Genomic DNA, 17984 nt, shown 5'->3' on the forward strand with positions numbered 1-17984 from the left:
TGGGGGCACTGAGAGCAACATCCAAGGGGTTGGGGAGCAACATGTTACCCCCCGAGCCACAGGTTGGGGATCACTGGTCTAGACTAATCCTATAAAGAGGGGCTAAGGGAATTACAGGTCTGTAGGGGATTCAGTTATTGGCAAAGGCCAGAAAGTCATTTACAGCTTCCGTAATTGTGTAACTAGGGGGCGCTCTTTAAGCAGAGACTATCATAAGAATGTGTTGCACTATACAGAACCCAATAATACAGATTGGTACACAACAACCAGACACATAGGTACACATTAATATATATAATTTATATATAGAACATAAGGGACATTATGGGGAGCGATATATACAGGGGAGTCAGACTGGGAGTCGATGGGTTCCCTTGGCACAGCACCCACCGGATTTGGCAAGTTTTGCATTTATGATTTTTGCCCTGTTATTAAATAAGTCACATATGTCCTTTGTCTACTTTTGTGTATGGGCCCCTAGTGGGGCATAGTGGGGGTCCAAGGACCAATGCCCTCTCTGTACTACCCCATGGCTAACCCAAGGGATTATTTGTTGAGTAAATACTAAATAAATGTTCTGCTTCCCTTCCCACAGCCTCCGTATGAATGATTCATAAACAGGAGACAGAGACCGGAGATAAAAATATAGTTGATTTATGTTTGCTGGTACCGACCGAACCTCCCCGGGTATAAACGCTACAATTTGTCCTGATTATACTCCTTGTTGCATTCGACTTTTTCTGACTTTGAGACTTTGAGGTTATATATCAAGTTGATGTACTGGGAGACGGAACTGGCTCTGATGTGGTTATTGGGTTTATCCGCCCAGTAGCCTTTATATACATCCTGTACCTAGTCATGTGCTCGGAACCCTCGTTATCTGATTGGTAATTGCCCAGATCCCTCCATCAATCCATTAAACAATTGTAATAAGAGATTCTCTGCTGAAAACGCTTTAAACTGATCCATCTGGGATTCTGTAGTTTTTCAAAAAAGTTGGGCTTTTCCATTCTACTTCATTCCGCCCAAAGTGTCATTCAGAAAATATTAACATTTTTTGTGCTTTTTGGTCTGATTCCTCAACAATGGAACAATCTGGAATTCTTTCTCATTAATGACAAACAAGGATTAAGCGCTACGCTATGTCTGCTCTCCTAGACGTATTAAATGAAAAATATCCCAACTGGGAATGATTAAATTGGCTACATTAGTTCATGAATTCCCATAAGAAAAGTCATTTCCCTTTATTGGAATAAAACAATGTCCCCTCTGATAGAGATTAATACTTAGATTTCTTTTAGGGTTTAATAACGAAGGAAACAATTATATGTTCAAGTGTTTGCACGGAGCCCCTTTTCATTTGTATTTTATTTGGTTATTTTTATTTATTGCTACAATAGAGGGTATCTCTGTACAACTGTAAGACATGCTCTCTATCTGGCTACTCTTCTGCTATGAATTCTGATGTACTGTATTTATTCTCATCCATTTCCTATAGGGATGCGCCAAATCCACTATCCTTCAGCTGAATATCGAATCCAAATCCTCCTTTGCATATGCACAATTAGGCCCTGGAAGGGAGCGCAGGGTTAAACATGTTCAGCTTCTGTGTCTGTATGGCAAAAAGATTCGGATTTGGTTCGGCCAGGCACGTAGATTCGGCCAGGCACGTAGATTCGGCCAAATTCAAATCCTGCTGAAAAAGGCCAAATCTTGGCCAAATTCCGGATTTGGTGCATCCCTAAATTCCTAATTGCAATTTGTGTGATGTATTGTATCTATATCCTAACGTAAATGATTAATCCAATAAGTATAGATGAGACAGGACAATTGGCCGCTGCCAAACTAACTGCCCCATGCCTTGGTTGGAATAGTTGTAGGGTAGGTCAGATTCTAACGATTGGATTAATGGGGATTTATTCAGCCCAGATCCAAAGCAGACCTGGGCCCAGTTCTAAGGTTAGTATCTGTATGGGCTCTAGGGTTGGCGTGACATCACAGGGGCGGGGTTTTGACATGGTGATCTGAGATTGGCCGATCGCCTTGTCAGTGGAGAGTCCCGGACACTCTTCCACATTGGGAAAACAAATGTTGACCCACATGGCCCTTTCAAAAACGGAGCTGTCTGGGTCAAAACCGGACAGGTGGCAAACTTAATGGTCTCCCTTTCCTTATATGTTGTTCCTTGTTTGGCCGAACCCCCGAACCTACCCCAACGGATTTTGCCCGAACCAAATCCAAATTAGTATATGCTAATTAGGATAGTAAGGGGTTAAAAATCATCGGTCCCCCCGAGGCCGCCCCCATCCGTCGGTCCCCCCGATGCCTTCCTCCCGAGGCCGCCCACATCCGTCGGTCCCCCCGAAGCCGCCCCCATCCGGCGGTCCCCCCGAAGCCGCCCCCATCCGGGGGTCCCCCCGAGGCCGTTCCCATCTGACGGTCCCCCCGAGGCCGCCCCCATCCGTCGGTTCCCCCCAAGGCCGCCCACATCCGTCGGTCCCCACGATGCCTTCCTCCCGAGGCCACCCACATCCGTCGGTCCCCCCGAAGCCGCCCCCATCCGGGGGTCCCCCCGAGGCCGTGCCCATCCGACGGTCCCCCCGAGGCCGCCCCCATCCGTCGGTCCCCCCCAAGGCCGCCCACATCCGTCAGTCCCCACGATGCCTTCCTCCCAAGGCCACCCACATCCGTCGGTCCCCCCGAAGACGCCCCCATCCGGCGGTCCCCACGACGCCTTCCTCCCGAGGCCGCCCACATCCTTCGGTCCCCCCGAGGCCGCCCCTATCCGTCGGTCCCCCCGTGGCCGCCCACATCCGTCGGTCCCCCCAAGGCCGCCCCCATCCGTCGTTCCCCCAGAGGCCGCCCCCATCCGTCGTTCCCCCCGAGGCCGCCCCCATCCGTCGGTCCCCCCGAGGCCGCCCCCATCCGTCGGTCCCCCCGAGGCCGCCCCCATCCGTCGGTCCCCCTGAGGCCGTCCCCATCCGTCAGTCCCCCCCGTGCGCATGCGCGATAGGCACGCACCAAAGTAAACCCCCCCCCCCGCGCGCATACAAACTCTCTCCCAAATTTGTGGCCTTTCCACAAACCCAGGCCTGATCCCTAGTTGTTTTTTTCCCTTATAATGCTGATTGTAGCGTTTCTAAGCATTTCCCCCTCCCAGTTAGACAGCAGGATTCTCTCTGTTACTCAGGATACAGTGAGTGCTGCCTGACACGTACATGTGAGGGCCACTTGAGTCCTGGGGGGGGCCGCCTCTCTGACAGACCCCATTAGGGAGCCATGATGTTCAGTTGGGATATTGACATCGTCTCGGCTTTGCTTTGAGTGGCTTTGGCTTGTCTGGTTGTGGCCGCCGCTGAAGATGAGATGACTGATGACTGTTGGAAAGAGACAGACAGATCCCGCAGAGAGAGCGTCCCTGAATTCCTAAGCATATGGGAAATCAGATCCATTTCCTGCCAGTTCTGCCCCCCCAGGGGCCGACAGAAATAGAGTAAATGCCGCTACTCGCAGGGTCCTTTATTGCCCCTTTGTCTCTTGTTGCCCCTCCTCACCTGGGCGCTAGGGGGCCGGCAACCTGCTCATTGGGCTTGGGGAGTTCATTGCTTCCAATAGGGGGCAGCGTTTCATATCAGCAATAATATTCTAAGGGCACTTTGGTTCCCACCAACCTGCTGATTAGCTCATGTGTTGGCCAAGCTGCAGACAAGCATTCTGGGAAATGGCAGCGAATTTGATGAATTGCCGGCTGCGTTATGTGCCGTATATTATACCCTGTCATTGGCTGGGACCCCATAAATGGCTTCCATCAAATAGCATAAGGCCGGGTTGCTCTTAAAGGGCACCCATCACCCGGAAATAGGTTCCCCCACTGGAGGGGCCGGCCAATAGAGCCCACACCTCTGGTACGGGAAGACGATTTTTGGGTGATAGGTGCCCTTTAACTGAAACCCAGCCTCCTCTACCCAAGATTGCCAGTTGGGCTTCCATCCCTTAAAGGGGCAGTTCACCTTTAAGTTAACTTTTAGAATGTTATAGAATTTCCTATCAATAGCAACATTGCAATTGGTCTTCATTATTTATAGAGATGCACTGAACCCACTTTTTTGGGTTCGGCCGAACCCCTGAACCCACCCTGAAGGATTCGGCCGAATCCCGAACCAAATCTGAATTATTCCTATTCAGTCCCTTGTCTGTTCGTATTGCAGTCTCTCATTCAAACCTCTGCCTGGTTGCTAGGGTAAATAATACCATAGCAACCAGATAGCTGCTGAAATACCAAACTGGAAAGCTTAATAATTCAAAACCCACCAAAAAAAAAATTAAAAGTGGAGACCAATGACATAGGGGTAGAATATGGTCAGAGCTCCCCGTGCCCCCTTAGTGCCCCATAGGGAAATACTGTTCTCCCAGTATCCCAGTCAAGGAAGGATCTCGCTAAATGGAATTGATAGGGACATTTATAAATCAGTTAGTTACCCATAGCAACCAATCAGCAGCCAGCATTTACTGGTCACATGTTCAAAAGCAAACATCCTATGGGTTGCTATGGGTTACTTAGTGGGGCTCATTTATTAACACTGGGCAAATGTGCCCATCGGCAGTAACCCATAGCAACCGGTCAGTGAATGGATTTTTCGGGTCAGCTGCAGGTAGAACAATGAATGCAACAGTTTGATTGGTTGCCATGAAGTATTGTGTCAATGAATGAGCCCCACTTGTCTTTAATTACCTATGGGGGATAGTGCAGGTCCCCCATTCTGCGTGGATACAAGATACCCCCACGTTTCTACATTACTGAATAATTTGTATGCATTGAGTCTTGTATCAGCCACAGCTACTACAGTTTCTTTCCCCCGGGCTCTTGCATCCCCTCGCATGTCGTCGCTGTCTGATGAAAGAGTTCTAATCAATGTACTTAGATGTTCTGCATTTACTGCGCCTGAGACAAAAGGCCGGGGAACGGCGCTGCCGGCGAGATTGTCCGCAGGGAGAAATAATCGAATCAATGCGCGTGTATTAATCACTGTCTGGGGAAATTGAGTTTGGTTATTATAAGGTTGTCAGATATGTTACAGTTTAATCCAATAAAGTGGCACAAGGTGTTGAAATGACGCGGGTTTTGCCCGCTGCTGCCCCCCAGTGGAGAGTCTCAGCTCTTATTTACATTTCATTATGGATCTCGTGTTTCTTTGGGTAAATCAGAGCTGTCAGCTGCCCTGTATATACCATTCTGCACCCCCATTATATTGATGTGCAGCCGCACTGTACCTTTCTTGTGGTTCATCTTTAGGTTGACTTGTCCTTTATTAGGTCTCTATTTTGTATCAGTGTATGAGGTGAACATTGTTTCTTGTCTTCCATTATCTTCCAGCTGTTCCATTTCGCTTTCCTTCAGCTCTTCTGCAGTCCCTGTGCCAATTGGGAGGTAATCCTTATATGTGATTGCTCTGCTGCCTCTCTGATTTAACCTGATTTACTCAGTGTGATAAATCATATGCCTACAGGGTTCTGTGCCCATATAATGGCACAGAACCCTCACTCATGTATTATAAGGGGTAATGTACCCCCTACTGTAAATGATAAGGATATTAGCAGTCACTGAGGGGTTCTGTGCCCCCCATATAAAGGCACAAGGCTGCAGGCTGAGTTATACAGGGAACTCTGAGTATCACTCATGTATTATAAGGGATAATGTACCCCCTACTGTAAATGATAAGGATATTAGCAGTCACTGAGGGGTTCTGTGCCCATATAAAGGCACAAGGCTGCAGGCTGAGTTATACAGGGAACTCTGAGTATCACTCATGTATTATAAGGGATAATGTACCCCCTACTGTAAATGATAAGGATATTAGCAGTCACTGAGGGGTTCTGTGCCCATATAAAGGCACAAGGCTGCAGGCTGAGTTATACAGGGAACTCTGAGTATCACTCATGTATTATAAGGGATAATGTACCCCCTATTATACATCTTATATTATAAGGCCATTGCAGGATTTCTCTGAAAATAGAAGTGAAAAATGATGATTATAAGCCATTTGGCAGGGGATACTGGCATGTATCATCAGGAACATTGGCTTAGGGGATATTGGCACAGAGACTCGTCGGCTGCTAAGTCTGTGCTTCTGTGCAACATGGGGGCAGAACAGATGAACGACTCGGAACCAATTGGCCGCGGAGAGCAGAGTAAGGGGCAGCCAGCGGCACCGGGGGAGAGGCATTACCTCCGCTGTTATTGTGAGTCACACACATAAATATATATACAGTATATTCCTATAGTAAGCGCAGTATAAATACGGGTTAGTACTCATGAAATCAGCTGTAATGGGACTTGGGCATGACTCCAGGTTTCTGCACCTACAAATTAAAGAAAATCCTCCTACACAATGAGATGGCTGTTACCGTCTAGCAGAGATAATTCCTTTATTAAGACTTGACTGATCAGCACAAAGGAGGTGTCGGAACTGCTGAATTTTGCATTGGAATGATTATCCCTGAGCTGAGACACAATGTGCCTCCCTCGGACTTAACTCCTCACTTACTCACTCCCCTGTGTTATAGGAACAGTCGTGGGAGGAAGGTGAGGGTAGCCATAGTATTCATAGGGTAGCCATAGTATTACTGGCATAGCCACAGTATTCATAGGGTAGCCACAGTATTCATAGGATAGCCACAGTATTCATAGGATAGCCACAGTATTCATAGGATAGCCACAGTATTCATAGGATAGCCACAGTATTCATAGGATAGCCACAGTATTCATAGGATAGCCACAGTATTCATAGGATAGCCACAGTATTCATAGGATAGCCACAGTATTCATAGGATAGCCACAGTATTCATAGGATAGCCACAGTATTCATAGGATAGCCAGAGTATTCATAGGATAGCCACAGTATTCATAGGATAGCCACAGTATTCATAGGGTAGCCACAGTATTCATAGGATAGCCACAGTATTCATAGGATAGCCAGAGTATTCATAGGATAGCCACAGTATTCATAGGATAGCCACAGTATTCATAGGGTAGCCACAGTATTCATAGGATAGCCAGAGTATTCATAGGATAGCCACAGTATTCATAGGATAGCCACAGTATTCATAGGATAGCCACGGTATTCATAGGATAGCCACGGTATTCATAGGATAGCCAGAGTATTCATAGGGTAGCCAGAGTATTCATAGGATAGCCAGAGTATTCATAGGATAGCCACAGTATTCATAGGATAGCCAGAGTATTCATAGGATAGCCACAGTATTCATAGGATAGCCAGAGTATTCATAGGATAGCCAAGTATTCATAGGGTAGCCAGAGTATTCATAGGATAGTCACAGTATTCATAGGATAGCCACAGTATTCATAGGATAGCCACAGTATTCATAGGATAGCCACAGTATTCATAGGATAGCCACAGTATTCATAGGATAGCCAGAGTATTCATAGGATAGCCAGAGTATTCATAGGATAGCCAGAGTATTCATAGGGTAGCCAGAGTATTCATAGGATAGCCACAGTATTCATAGGATAGCCAGAGTATTCATAGGATAGCCAGAGTATTCATAGGGTAGCCACAGTATTCATAGGATAGCCACAGTATTCATAGGATAGCCACAGTATTCATAGGATAGCCACAGTATTCATAGGATAGCCACAGTATTCATAGGATAGCCACAGTATTACTGGCATAGCCACAGTATTCATAGGATAGCCACAGTATTACTGGCATAGCCAGAGCAGCAATTGGCTAGTTACAGTAGCCATAGCAGCCCCTGATAGTGAGAATAGTAAGCGCCTGGTGTTGGGCCTCTCAGAGACTGCGGCACAATCCTGGGCCCAGAAGGCCCCGCACTGCCCATTCCTGGAAGCCATTTCCCCCAGTATTTCTGTGTAACGTCAGATACGAGATGATTTCTGAGAGCTCAGGAATAACTGCTCTCGTCTCGGGGGCTTATCTGCTCCATTAGGGATGAGGGGCAGGGAGTTAGCAGCAGCGCCGGGAGTATTTCTGAGAAACCAGGACGATGCTTTGGATACATTTCATCTAATATAGAGGGTAATAAAGGGCAAGTAAACCCTAAGCTTGTATATATAGGCCACTGCAGTGAAACAAATAACATATAATGACATGGCTAATATATATATATATATTACAGTCATGAGTAAATGAAACGTACAAAGGGCATATTGTCATATAAATGTATTGGCTCCCGAGCTGATACTAATAAGCATTAAGGGTAAGTTAAGAAAAATGACTTGTTCCTTTTCTCCTTACAAGGTTGAGGCATTGAGTTCATTGGCTGAGACCTCGGCCCGTTAAGAATCCCTTCATCTCGTTATAATTAGGCTCATTTGTCTCATAAGCTTCTACTGAGTGTAAGCAAACGACGTAGGTAAGGGCCCGTAAAGCCATCGTTATAATAACGAGAAGCTCTGAGCGTTCAGGGAAGGACACTGGCGTATTTGACCTTAAGAAAATGATGGAAACATTAATTAAACTGTTATACTCCTTATGTACATGGGCCTAGGCCAATAGCGGGTCTTCAGGAACAGGGATGGGGCAGTTGGGGGTGACTTTATGTGCAGCAAAAGCATAGCAACCAGTCTGTGTCTAACTAAAGATAACTGCTGACTGGTTGCCATGGGTTACAGGTAGTGATGAGCGAATCAGTTCCATTTCGCTTCGCCGAAAAATTTGCGAATCTTTCAATAGATTTGTGAAATGGCAAAAATGTTGTGTGGCCAAAAAAATTGTCGCCCGCGGCTTTTATTTTGTCGCACGGCTATTATTTTGTCACCCGCGGCTATTATTTTGTTACCCGCGGCTATTATTTTGTCGGCCGCAGCTATTATTTAGTCGCGCGGCTATTATTTTGTCGCCCGCGGCTATTATTTTGTCGCCCGCGGCTATTATTTAGTAGCGCGCCTATTATTTCGTTGCCCGCCTATTATTTAGTCGCCCGCGGCTACTATTTTGTCGCCCGCGACTATTATTTTGTCACGCGTGGCTATTATTTTGTCGCCCGTGGCTATTATTTTGTCGCCTGCGGCTATTATTTTGTCGCCCGTGGCTATTATTTTGTCGCCTGCAGCTATTATTTTGTCGCCCGTGGCTATTATTTTGTCGCCTGCGGCTATTATTTTGTCGCCCACGGCTATTATTTGGTCGCGCGGCTATTATTTTGTCGCCCGCGGCTATTATTTTGTCGCCCGCGGCTATTATTTAGTAGCGCGCCTATCATTTCGTTGCCCGCCTATTATTTAGTCGCCCGCGGCTATTATTTTGTCGCCCGCGACTATTATTTTGTCACGCGTGGCTATTATTTTGTCGCCCGTGGCTATTATTTTGTCGCCTGCGGCTATTATTTTGTCGCCTGCGGCTATTATTTTGTCGCCCGTGGCTATTATTTTGTCGCCTGCAGCTATTATTTTGTCGCCCGTGGCTATTATTTTGTCGCCCATGGCTATTATTTTGTCGCCCGGCTATTCTTTTGACGCCCGCGACTATACTTTTTTGATGCCGGCGACAATTTTTGGACGTTACGTGAAACAATCCGCCAGTGCCGAAACGCGGAAATTGACCGCGAATCCATGCCTGCTGAAATATTTCACCCATCACTAAAGATAACCGCTGACTGGTTGCCATGGGTTACAGGACTAGTGCAGTTTACCAGCTACATTAACGACTGCACCCTACAAGCAAATGCAATGCTTCTCTTTACCAAAGCAGAAGCCTCGTATAAATGATACCCCCCCCCCCCACCCCCATCTCCGGCTCTTACTCAGAGAGCTCTGCTCCATTGTAATCGAAATTACAGCCCGAAAGAGTCTCAAATTGACAGATAATGTATGTTTCCAAGAAATGGCCGAGCTCGGAGTCCATTACTCAGGACCAAAGTATATTAAGCAGGGAGCGATGCCTTGGGTGGACTTGGGATTCCTCCAGTAATTGCTGTGTTTGTTCCTTATAACTCACATCAGGGCATTATCCAATTAACGGCTTAATTCAATAACGCGTCGTGCTGTTGGGTATCAGTTGTCCTTGGCTCCGTATCATCCCTCTTTCTATTATGATATTTGAGATTTTCTTGCCAATATCGATATTTTATTAACTCAACGAGGGGGCAGACATAGTAACATAGGTTGAAAAACCTGCCTAACTGCCAGTTGATCCAGAGGAAGGCGAAAAACCCCATCTGAAGCCTCTCTAATTTGCCCCAGAGGGGAAACAATTCCTTCCTGACTCCAAGATGGCAATCGGACCAGTCCCTGGGGCAACTTGTACTAAGAGCTATCTCCCATACCCCTCAATTGCTAAACAGCCATCCAACCCCATTAAAGATTGGCCCCTTTGAAACAATATGAGATAGATGCCCCAGAGGGTGGCAGTTACAATACCACTGGGACCTCATTGAAGACAAAAACGAATGCAGGGTACCCCTAGATCAGTTGTTCCCTAATTGAGAAACTGCCCTCCCCCTGGGCAGCTGGAACAAGTTATGGGGGGGCTCAACCTGAAGGCCCAAGTTAGATTTGTTATGAATGCCTATTTGTTTCCTAGATACACTTGAAATCCCATCTTGAAGGTCCATTAAACATGGGATTTGGGGTGAAAACGTATTTACCGACCTAGAAATTCTTGGAACCATGGCTCAATGGCAGGGCGGTTACCCTATATCTGTAAACTTAGGGGGGCCCTGACTCAAGGTTGGATCACCAAGGGGGGGGGTTCAAACAAAAAAGCTGGCAACCTCAACCCTAGATTGTAGGTCAATAAGACCTTTGAGAATCCAAATCAGTTGACTGGGGGGCTCAGTCTGAAGAACATGAGATGAGTTTTACGTCTAGATTGGGGGTGCAGACTACAGGGACAAGTGACCGTACGGTTACTGCAGGTGTCGGAGTGGGGTGTCCAGGGCCCTCTGGGGCTTCCATCTTTGGGGACCCCATCCCAGTCGTGACCTCCCTACAATTATGACGAAGCTGACACCTCCCCCACCCCCGCACTGCCCATTTGCGCCTACCTAGCCCATAAACTTCATCAAAGATGACCAATTGCATCAAGGTCACCCTGTTCCGGCCAGTCCTACACTAGGGGCTTATTTATTAACACTGGGCAAATTTGCCCAAGGGCAGTAACCCATAGAAACCAACCAGTGATAGACTTTTTCCAGCCAGCTGCAGGAGGAACAATGAATGAAATATTTTCATTGGTTGCCACAGGTTACTGCCCATGGGCAAAGTTGCCCGGTGTTGATAAATGACCCCAAAATGACGAGTTTTCCCAGCAGCAACTTGCTACCGAGGCTCCGGTTTAATGGGTCCCTTTATTTCTATCTTTTTGGAACTATCTGAACTTTTTGGAACAGAGTCCTGGCATTCGGAAAGAATGAATTCCACTGCGTCTAAACCGGTGTTTAAAATTACAGAAACGTTTAAAAAAAGATGGTGAGAGGCAGAAATATTTAACTAGAATTTGCACGTAATCAGCGAGAGACTGTAGCCATGGGGATTTATGGGCCCCTCTCGGGCACCTTCCCTTGCCAACCCAAGGCTTCCCTGCCAGCTGGATGCCCTCTGAGACTGGCGGGTAATAAACTGTATGACTTGGGATATAGTGACTTATATTAATATGAGATAATGGGGAGCATTGAGGCTATACGTGACCCAAACAGAATGACCTGTGCTTGGTCTTACTATTAAAGGGAAACTATACCCCCAAACAATGTAGGTCTCTATAAAATTATATTGCTCTTATTGGTATGCCTGGAATTAATGCAGTGCTCCGAATCCATTTGCTGCAGTGATCTTACTGGAATGTCTGGGGTTAATGCAATGCTCTGAATCCATTTGCTGCAGTGATCTTACTGGGATATCTGGGGTTAATGCAATGCTACGAAACCATTTCGTGCAGTGATCTTACTGGGAAATCTGGGGTTAATGCAATGCTACGAAACCATTTTGTGCAGTGATCTTACTGGGATGTCTGGGTTTAATGCAATGCTACGAAACCATTTCGTGCAGTGATCTTACTGGGAAGTCTGGGGTTAATGCAATGCTACGAAACCATTTTGTGCAGTGATCTTACTGGGAAGTCTGGGGTTAATGCAATGCTACGAAACCATTTCGTGCAGTGATCTTACTGGGATGTCTGGGGTTAATGCAATGCTACGAAACCATTTCGTGCAGTGATCTTACTGGGATGTCTGGGGTTAATGCAATGCTACGAAACCATTTCGTGCAGTGATCTTACTGGGATATCTGGGGTTAATGCAATGCTACGAAACCATTTCGTGCAGTGATCTTACTGGGATATCTGGGGTTAATGCAATGCTACGAAACCATTTCGTGCAGTGATCTTACTGGGATATCTGGGGTTAATGCAATGCTACGAAACCATTTCGTGCAGTGATCTTACTGGGATATCTGGGGTTAATGCAATGCTACGAAACCATTTCGTGCAGTGATCTTACTGGGATATCTGGGGTTAATGCAATGCTACGAAACCATTTCGTGCAGTGATCTTACTGGGATATCTGGGGTTAATGCAATGCTACGAAACCATTTCGTGCAGTGATCTTACTGGGATATCTGGGGTTAATGCAATGCTACGAAACCATTTCGTGCAGTGATCTTACTGGGATATCTGGGGTTAATGCAATGCTACGAAACCATTTCGTGCAGTGATCTTACTGGGATATCTGGGGTTAATGCAATGCTACGAAACCATTTCGTGCAGTGATCTTACTGGGATATCTGGGGTTAATGCAATGCTACGAAACCATTTCGTGCAGTGATCTTACTGGGATATCTGGGGTTAATGCAATGCTACGAAACCATTTCGTGCAGTGATCTTACTGGGATATCTGGGGTTAATGCAATGCTACGAAACCATTTCGTGCAGTGATCTTACTGGATATCTGGGGTTAATGCAATGCTACGAAACCATTTCGTGCAGTGATCTTACTGGGATATCTGGGGTTAATGCAATGCTACGAAACCATTTCGTGCAGTGATCTTACTGGGATATCTGGGGTTAATGCAATGCTACGAAACCATTTCGTGCAGTGATCTTACTGGGATATCTGGGGTTAATGCAATGCTACGAAACCATTTCGTGCAGTGATCTTACTGGGATATCTGGGGTTAATGCAATGCTACGAAACCATTTCGTGCAGTGATCTTACTGGGATATCTGGGGTTAATGCAATGCTACGAAACCATTTCGTGCAGTGATCTTACTGGGATATCTGGGGTTAATGCAATGCTACGAAACCATTTCGTGCAGTGATCTTACTGGGATATCTGGGGTTAATGCAATGCTACGAACCATTTCGTGCAGTGCTGAACATTTCGTGCAGTGATCTTACTGGGATATCTGGGGTTAATGCAATGCTACGAAACCATTTCGTGCAGTGATCTTACTGGGATATCTGGGGTTAATGCAATGCTACGAAACCATTTCGTGCAGTGATCTTACTGGGATATCTGGGGTTAATGCAATGCTACGAAACCATTTCGTGCAGTGATCTTACTGGGATATCTGGGGTTAATGCAATGCTACGAAACCATTTCGTGCAGTGATCTTACTGGGATATCTGGGGTTAATGCAATGCTACGAAACCATTTCGTGCAGTGATCTTACTGGGATATCTGGGGTTAATGCAATGCTACGAAACCATTTCGTGCAGTGATCTTACTGGGATATCTGGGGTTAATGCAATGCTACGAAACCATTTCGTGCAGTGATCTTACTGGGATATCTGGGGTTAATGCAATGCTACGAAACCATTTCGTGCAGTGATCTTACTGGGATATCTGGGGTTAATTCAATGCTACGAAACCATTTCGTGCAGTGATCTTACTGGGATATCTGGGGTTAATGCAATGCTACGAAACCATTTTGTGCAGTGATCTTACTGGGATATCTGGGGTTAATTCAATGCTCTGAATCCATTTGCTGCAGTGATCTTACTGGGATATCTGGGGTTAATGCAATGCTACGAAACCATTTCGTGCAGTGATCTTACTGGGATATCTGGGGTTAATTCAATGCTACGAAACCATTTTGTGCAGTGATCTTACTGGGATATCTGGGGTTAATGCAATGCTACGAAACCATTTTGTGCAGTGATCTTACTGGGATATCTGGGGTTAATGCAATGCTACGAAACCATTTTGTGCAGTGATCTTACTGGGATATCTGGGGTTAATGCAATGCTCTGAATCCATTTGCTGCAGTGATCTTACTGGGATATCTGGGGTCAATGCAATGCTATGAAACCATTTTGTGCAGTGATCTTACTGGGATATCTGGGGTTAATGCAATGCTACGAAACCATTTTGTGCAGTGATCTTACTGGGATATCTGGGGTTAATTCAATGCTCTGAATCCATTTGCTGCAGTGATCTTACTGGGATATCTGGGGTTAATGCAATGCTCTGAATCCATTTGCTGCAGTGATCTTACTGGGATGTCTGGGGTTAATGCAATGCTCTGAATCCATTTGCTGCAGTGATCTTACTGGGATGTCTGGGGTTAATGCAATGCTCTGAATCCATTTGCTGCAGTGATCTTACTGGGATATCTGGGGTTAATGCAATGCTACGAAACCATTTTGTGCAGTGATCTTACTGGGATATCTGGGGTTAATTCAATGCTCTGAATCCATTTGCTGCAGTGATCTTACTGGGATATCTGGGGTTAATGCAATGCTCTGAATCCATTTGCTGCAGTGATCTTACTGGGATATCTGGGGTTAATGCAATGCTCTGAATCCATTTGCTGCAGTGATCTTACTGGGATGTCTGGGGTTAATGCAATGCTCTGAATCCATTTGCTGCAGTGATCTTACTGGGATGTCTGGGGTTAATGCAATGCTCTGAATCCATTTGCTGCAGTGATCTTACTGGGATGTCTGGGGTTAATGCAATGCTCTGAATCCATTATTTGCTGCAGTGATGTTACTGGGATATCTGGCCAGGGGGGTGTCAGGGGGCAATTGAAACTGAGTGCAGTTGTCTATCTACAGAAGTGGTGAGATTTGTAGGAACAAATATACGGAACTCAAGTCATTTACTATTTGCAGTTGCAGTTTGATGTCATTGTGGGCGGAGTTTCCCCAAGAGGGTTAAGAACCCCCCCCCAGATATGCCTTCTTTAATGTTTTATTTTGCACTTAAGCCCAAGCCCTCGAAACCCAAGAAGAGCCAATGCCAACAGGTTTATACAGTGCTGATAAGGGGGACTGGCACTAATACCCCCGGCACATTCCCATAAACACTTTGTGCCCCCATTTGTCTTGCCCTGTGTTTGCCAGTCTGCCCCGCAGGCCAGAGGGAGTCTGGGAAAGCAGAGGTGGCAGCTGATAAATCTACTGATGGCTTTTACTTTGCCCTTTGCTACAGATACCCAGATAAAATACCCAGAGTCTTCTAGATACAGTACGTCCCAATGGCGATTATCCCAGCATCGGGGGCTCCATGGCTGCTTCCCACTGCTCTCACTGCAGGGGGCTTCACCTCTACGCTAACTGTTACTATGTTATAGAATGGCCTATTCCTAGCAACTTTGCATTTGGTCTTCATTATTTATTTGTTATAGTTTTTGGATTATTTGCCTTCTTCTTCCAACTTTTTGCCATTTTAAAATGGGGGTCGCTGACCCCGGCAACCAAAAAACTATTGCTCTGGGAGGCTCCAGTTTTATTGTTATTGTTACTTCTTATAACTTTCTTCTCTATTCAGCCCCTCTCCTATTCATATACCAGTCTCTCATCCAAACCACTCCCTGGTTGCTAAGGCAACATGGACCCTAGCAACCAAATAGCTGCTGAAAACTCCAACCTGAAACTGAAAATAAAATATCTGAAAAACTACAAACTATAAAAAATGAAGACCAGCTGCAAATTGTCTCAGAATATCACCCCGCTGTTAACCCTCGTGTTGTCTCAAGTTTGTACAGTAGCGCCTTACTGGCACCCAAAAGTTTCTGGCTTCTCCAGTCTGGAATATACTGTATATAGCACCCATGGCGTAACTACAGGACACTGCCCCCCCCACACACAAAGAATAGGGCCCAGTGCCAGGGGTGTATTTAGGCCTGGTGTTGCCCTAGCGCCAAAACCCCCTCACCCCCCCCAGCTCCGTAGCCGGATTTCCTATGGAAAGGCTGGGAGTATTATTTTTTTTAATTAAATTTAGACACCCAAGGGCCGCCCCCCAAAACCTGTTGCCTTATAATAAATCCGCCCCTGCCCAGTGCCCCCGGAAACCCCACCCCCGCGCTTCCTGCCCGTGTATAATATACATTACATATACAAAAGATTGATTTTTTTCCGTCTCTTGTCCCCCATTAGGGTCGTTTTTCCCCGCTCTGAAGCCCACGGACTCTGTCTTCAAGGTGATCTTCTGGCTGGGCTACTTCAACAGCTGCGTCAATCCCATAATATACCCGTGTTCAAGCAAAGAGTTCAAGCGGGCGTTCATCCGAATACTAAAGTGCCAGTGCCGGCGGCGGAGGCGGCCCATTTGGCGGGTCTACGACCATCAGTGGAGAACGTCCATGACCAGCTCGGGCAGAGGGTCCGACGGGGAACATCACCCCAACTTTACTCCCATTAACTCTTCCTTCATTTTCAACCCCGGCAACCACGGCATCGCCGGCAAGCGGAAAAACACGGATTTCAGGCGGTGGAAGTTCATTTCCCCGTTCCAGAGACCGTCCTCTCAGCTGAAGGAGAAAATGAACAGCCTTTCCCACAAAATCCGGAGCGGCTCCAACAGGAGCAACTCGTCTGCTGCTTACAAGAGCGAGGTGGAGTCCATCTCTATGGCCGTGTCCAATGACTTCACGGAGCTGGACTACCAGATGTACGACGTGACGGACTGCTGCGGCCTCAGAGAGACGGACATTTAGCCGGAGTTCCTTAGCGTCGGGTTGGAGTTTTTTTTTTCAGTGGTCGGAATAAACATGGTTATCTGTGTCAGTGAGATAAAGGGGCTCATTTGCTAACTAGGCATAAGGCGCGCCAACAACAAAATGGTGGCTGCTGTGACTTGTAGGCACCACTTGGGGAAATCTTGCCCAGAGTATGGCAGTGAATATATTAGAGGGGGAATGGCTGGGTGCGACCACTATTAGTGGGGTGTAGGGGACAACCCAGTCAGGTGCCCTGTGGTAAAAAACAAAAACATGTAATTAGCAGGTTGGGGCATTTGGGAGATTGGGCAGGATAGGACAGGGCTGGGGCCTCCTTCTACTTGTTGGCAGGAGCCACCATCCAGGGGGCCAAAGATACCGGTGGGCCAATAACTGGCACATATTAGCTTGGGGCCCCCATGGTTACTGATGGCACCCCCGGGTACGATGCAGACGTCAACTGTATTTGTGAAGTCATAGTGATGTAAGCCAATCACGTCAATCACCCACTGTCAGTAATTTGCACCCAAAACCTATTTACTCGCTCCGAGGGGCATATTTATATATAGGCACCCGAGGGCCAGTGTCTAGGGCAGGGGGGCCAGGAGAGGGAGGATTTGTGGCGTGTGTAGCGTGGCGTCAAAATGTTTGGATACGCCCACTTTGTTTGGCCAATGAGAGCCCCCCTGAGTCCCACCCACGCTGTCTTTTTCCTGCCCCTCTGCCTCCGTTTACCTGCAACTTCCAAAACCAGGGGTTAAATTGTTGGGGGGGCGGCCTCAGGGTAGGACAGGAGGGGAGGATGTTGGGTGGGGGACCCTGCGGGGGGTTAGGGGGGCCTCTGCAGGGGGGGTTAGGGGACTTGGTCGATGGGGGCACCTGCATCAGTTGAAGTCCTCCAATACTGTCCAAAGCAGTGGAGCAAAGAAAATGGTAGGGGGTGGGGGCAAAACGGCGGTAGAGCTATGCAGAATGGGGTACAGCTGGGGCGGAGCAGATAGGACCAAAATACACCCAGACCCCTTTGGTTCCCAGTTGGCATCTCTGCTTTGGAAGTGGCAA

At 46.9% G+C, this 17984-nt stretch overlaps 1 protein-coding gene across 2 annotated transcripts in view; it reads left to right on the forward strand.

The window, feature by feature from the left end:
* Nucleotides 1-17733, forward strand: part of adra1d (adrenoceptor alpha 1D) — an 81620-nt gene extending 63887 nt beyond the window's left edge. Inside the window, exon 2 of one of the 2 annotated variants that reach the window (XR_004220910.1) lies at nucleotides 16360-16443. Coding sequence is in view for 1 of the 2 variants with exons in the window: in XM_002935485.5 (XP_002935531.2) it covers nucleotides 16360-16919 (560 nt within the window). In the remaining variant the exon portion in view is untranslated. Of the gene's footprint in view, nucleotides 1-16359 lie in introns of both variants that reach the window. The other variant, XM_002935485.5, reaches the window with a different exon arrangement.
* Nucleotides 17734-17984: the final 251 nt, after the last annotated feature.

Source organism: Xenopus tropicalis, chromosome 1 (assembly GCF_000004195.4).
Source record: "Xenopus tropicalis strain Nigerian chromosome 1, UCB_Xtro_10.0, whole genome shotgun sequence".
Classification (NCBI taxonomy): domain Eukaryota; kingdom Metazoa; phylum Chordata; class Amphibia; order Anura; family Pipidae; genus Xenopus; species Xenopus tropicalis.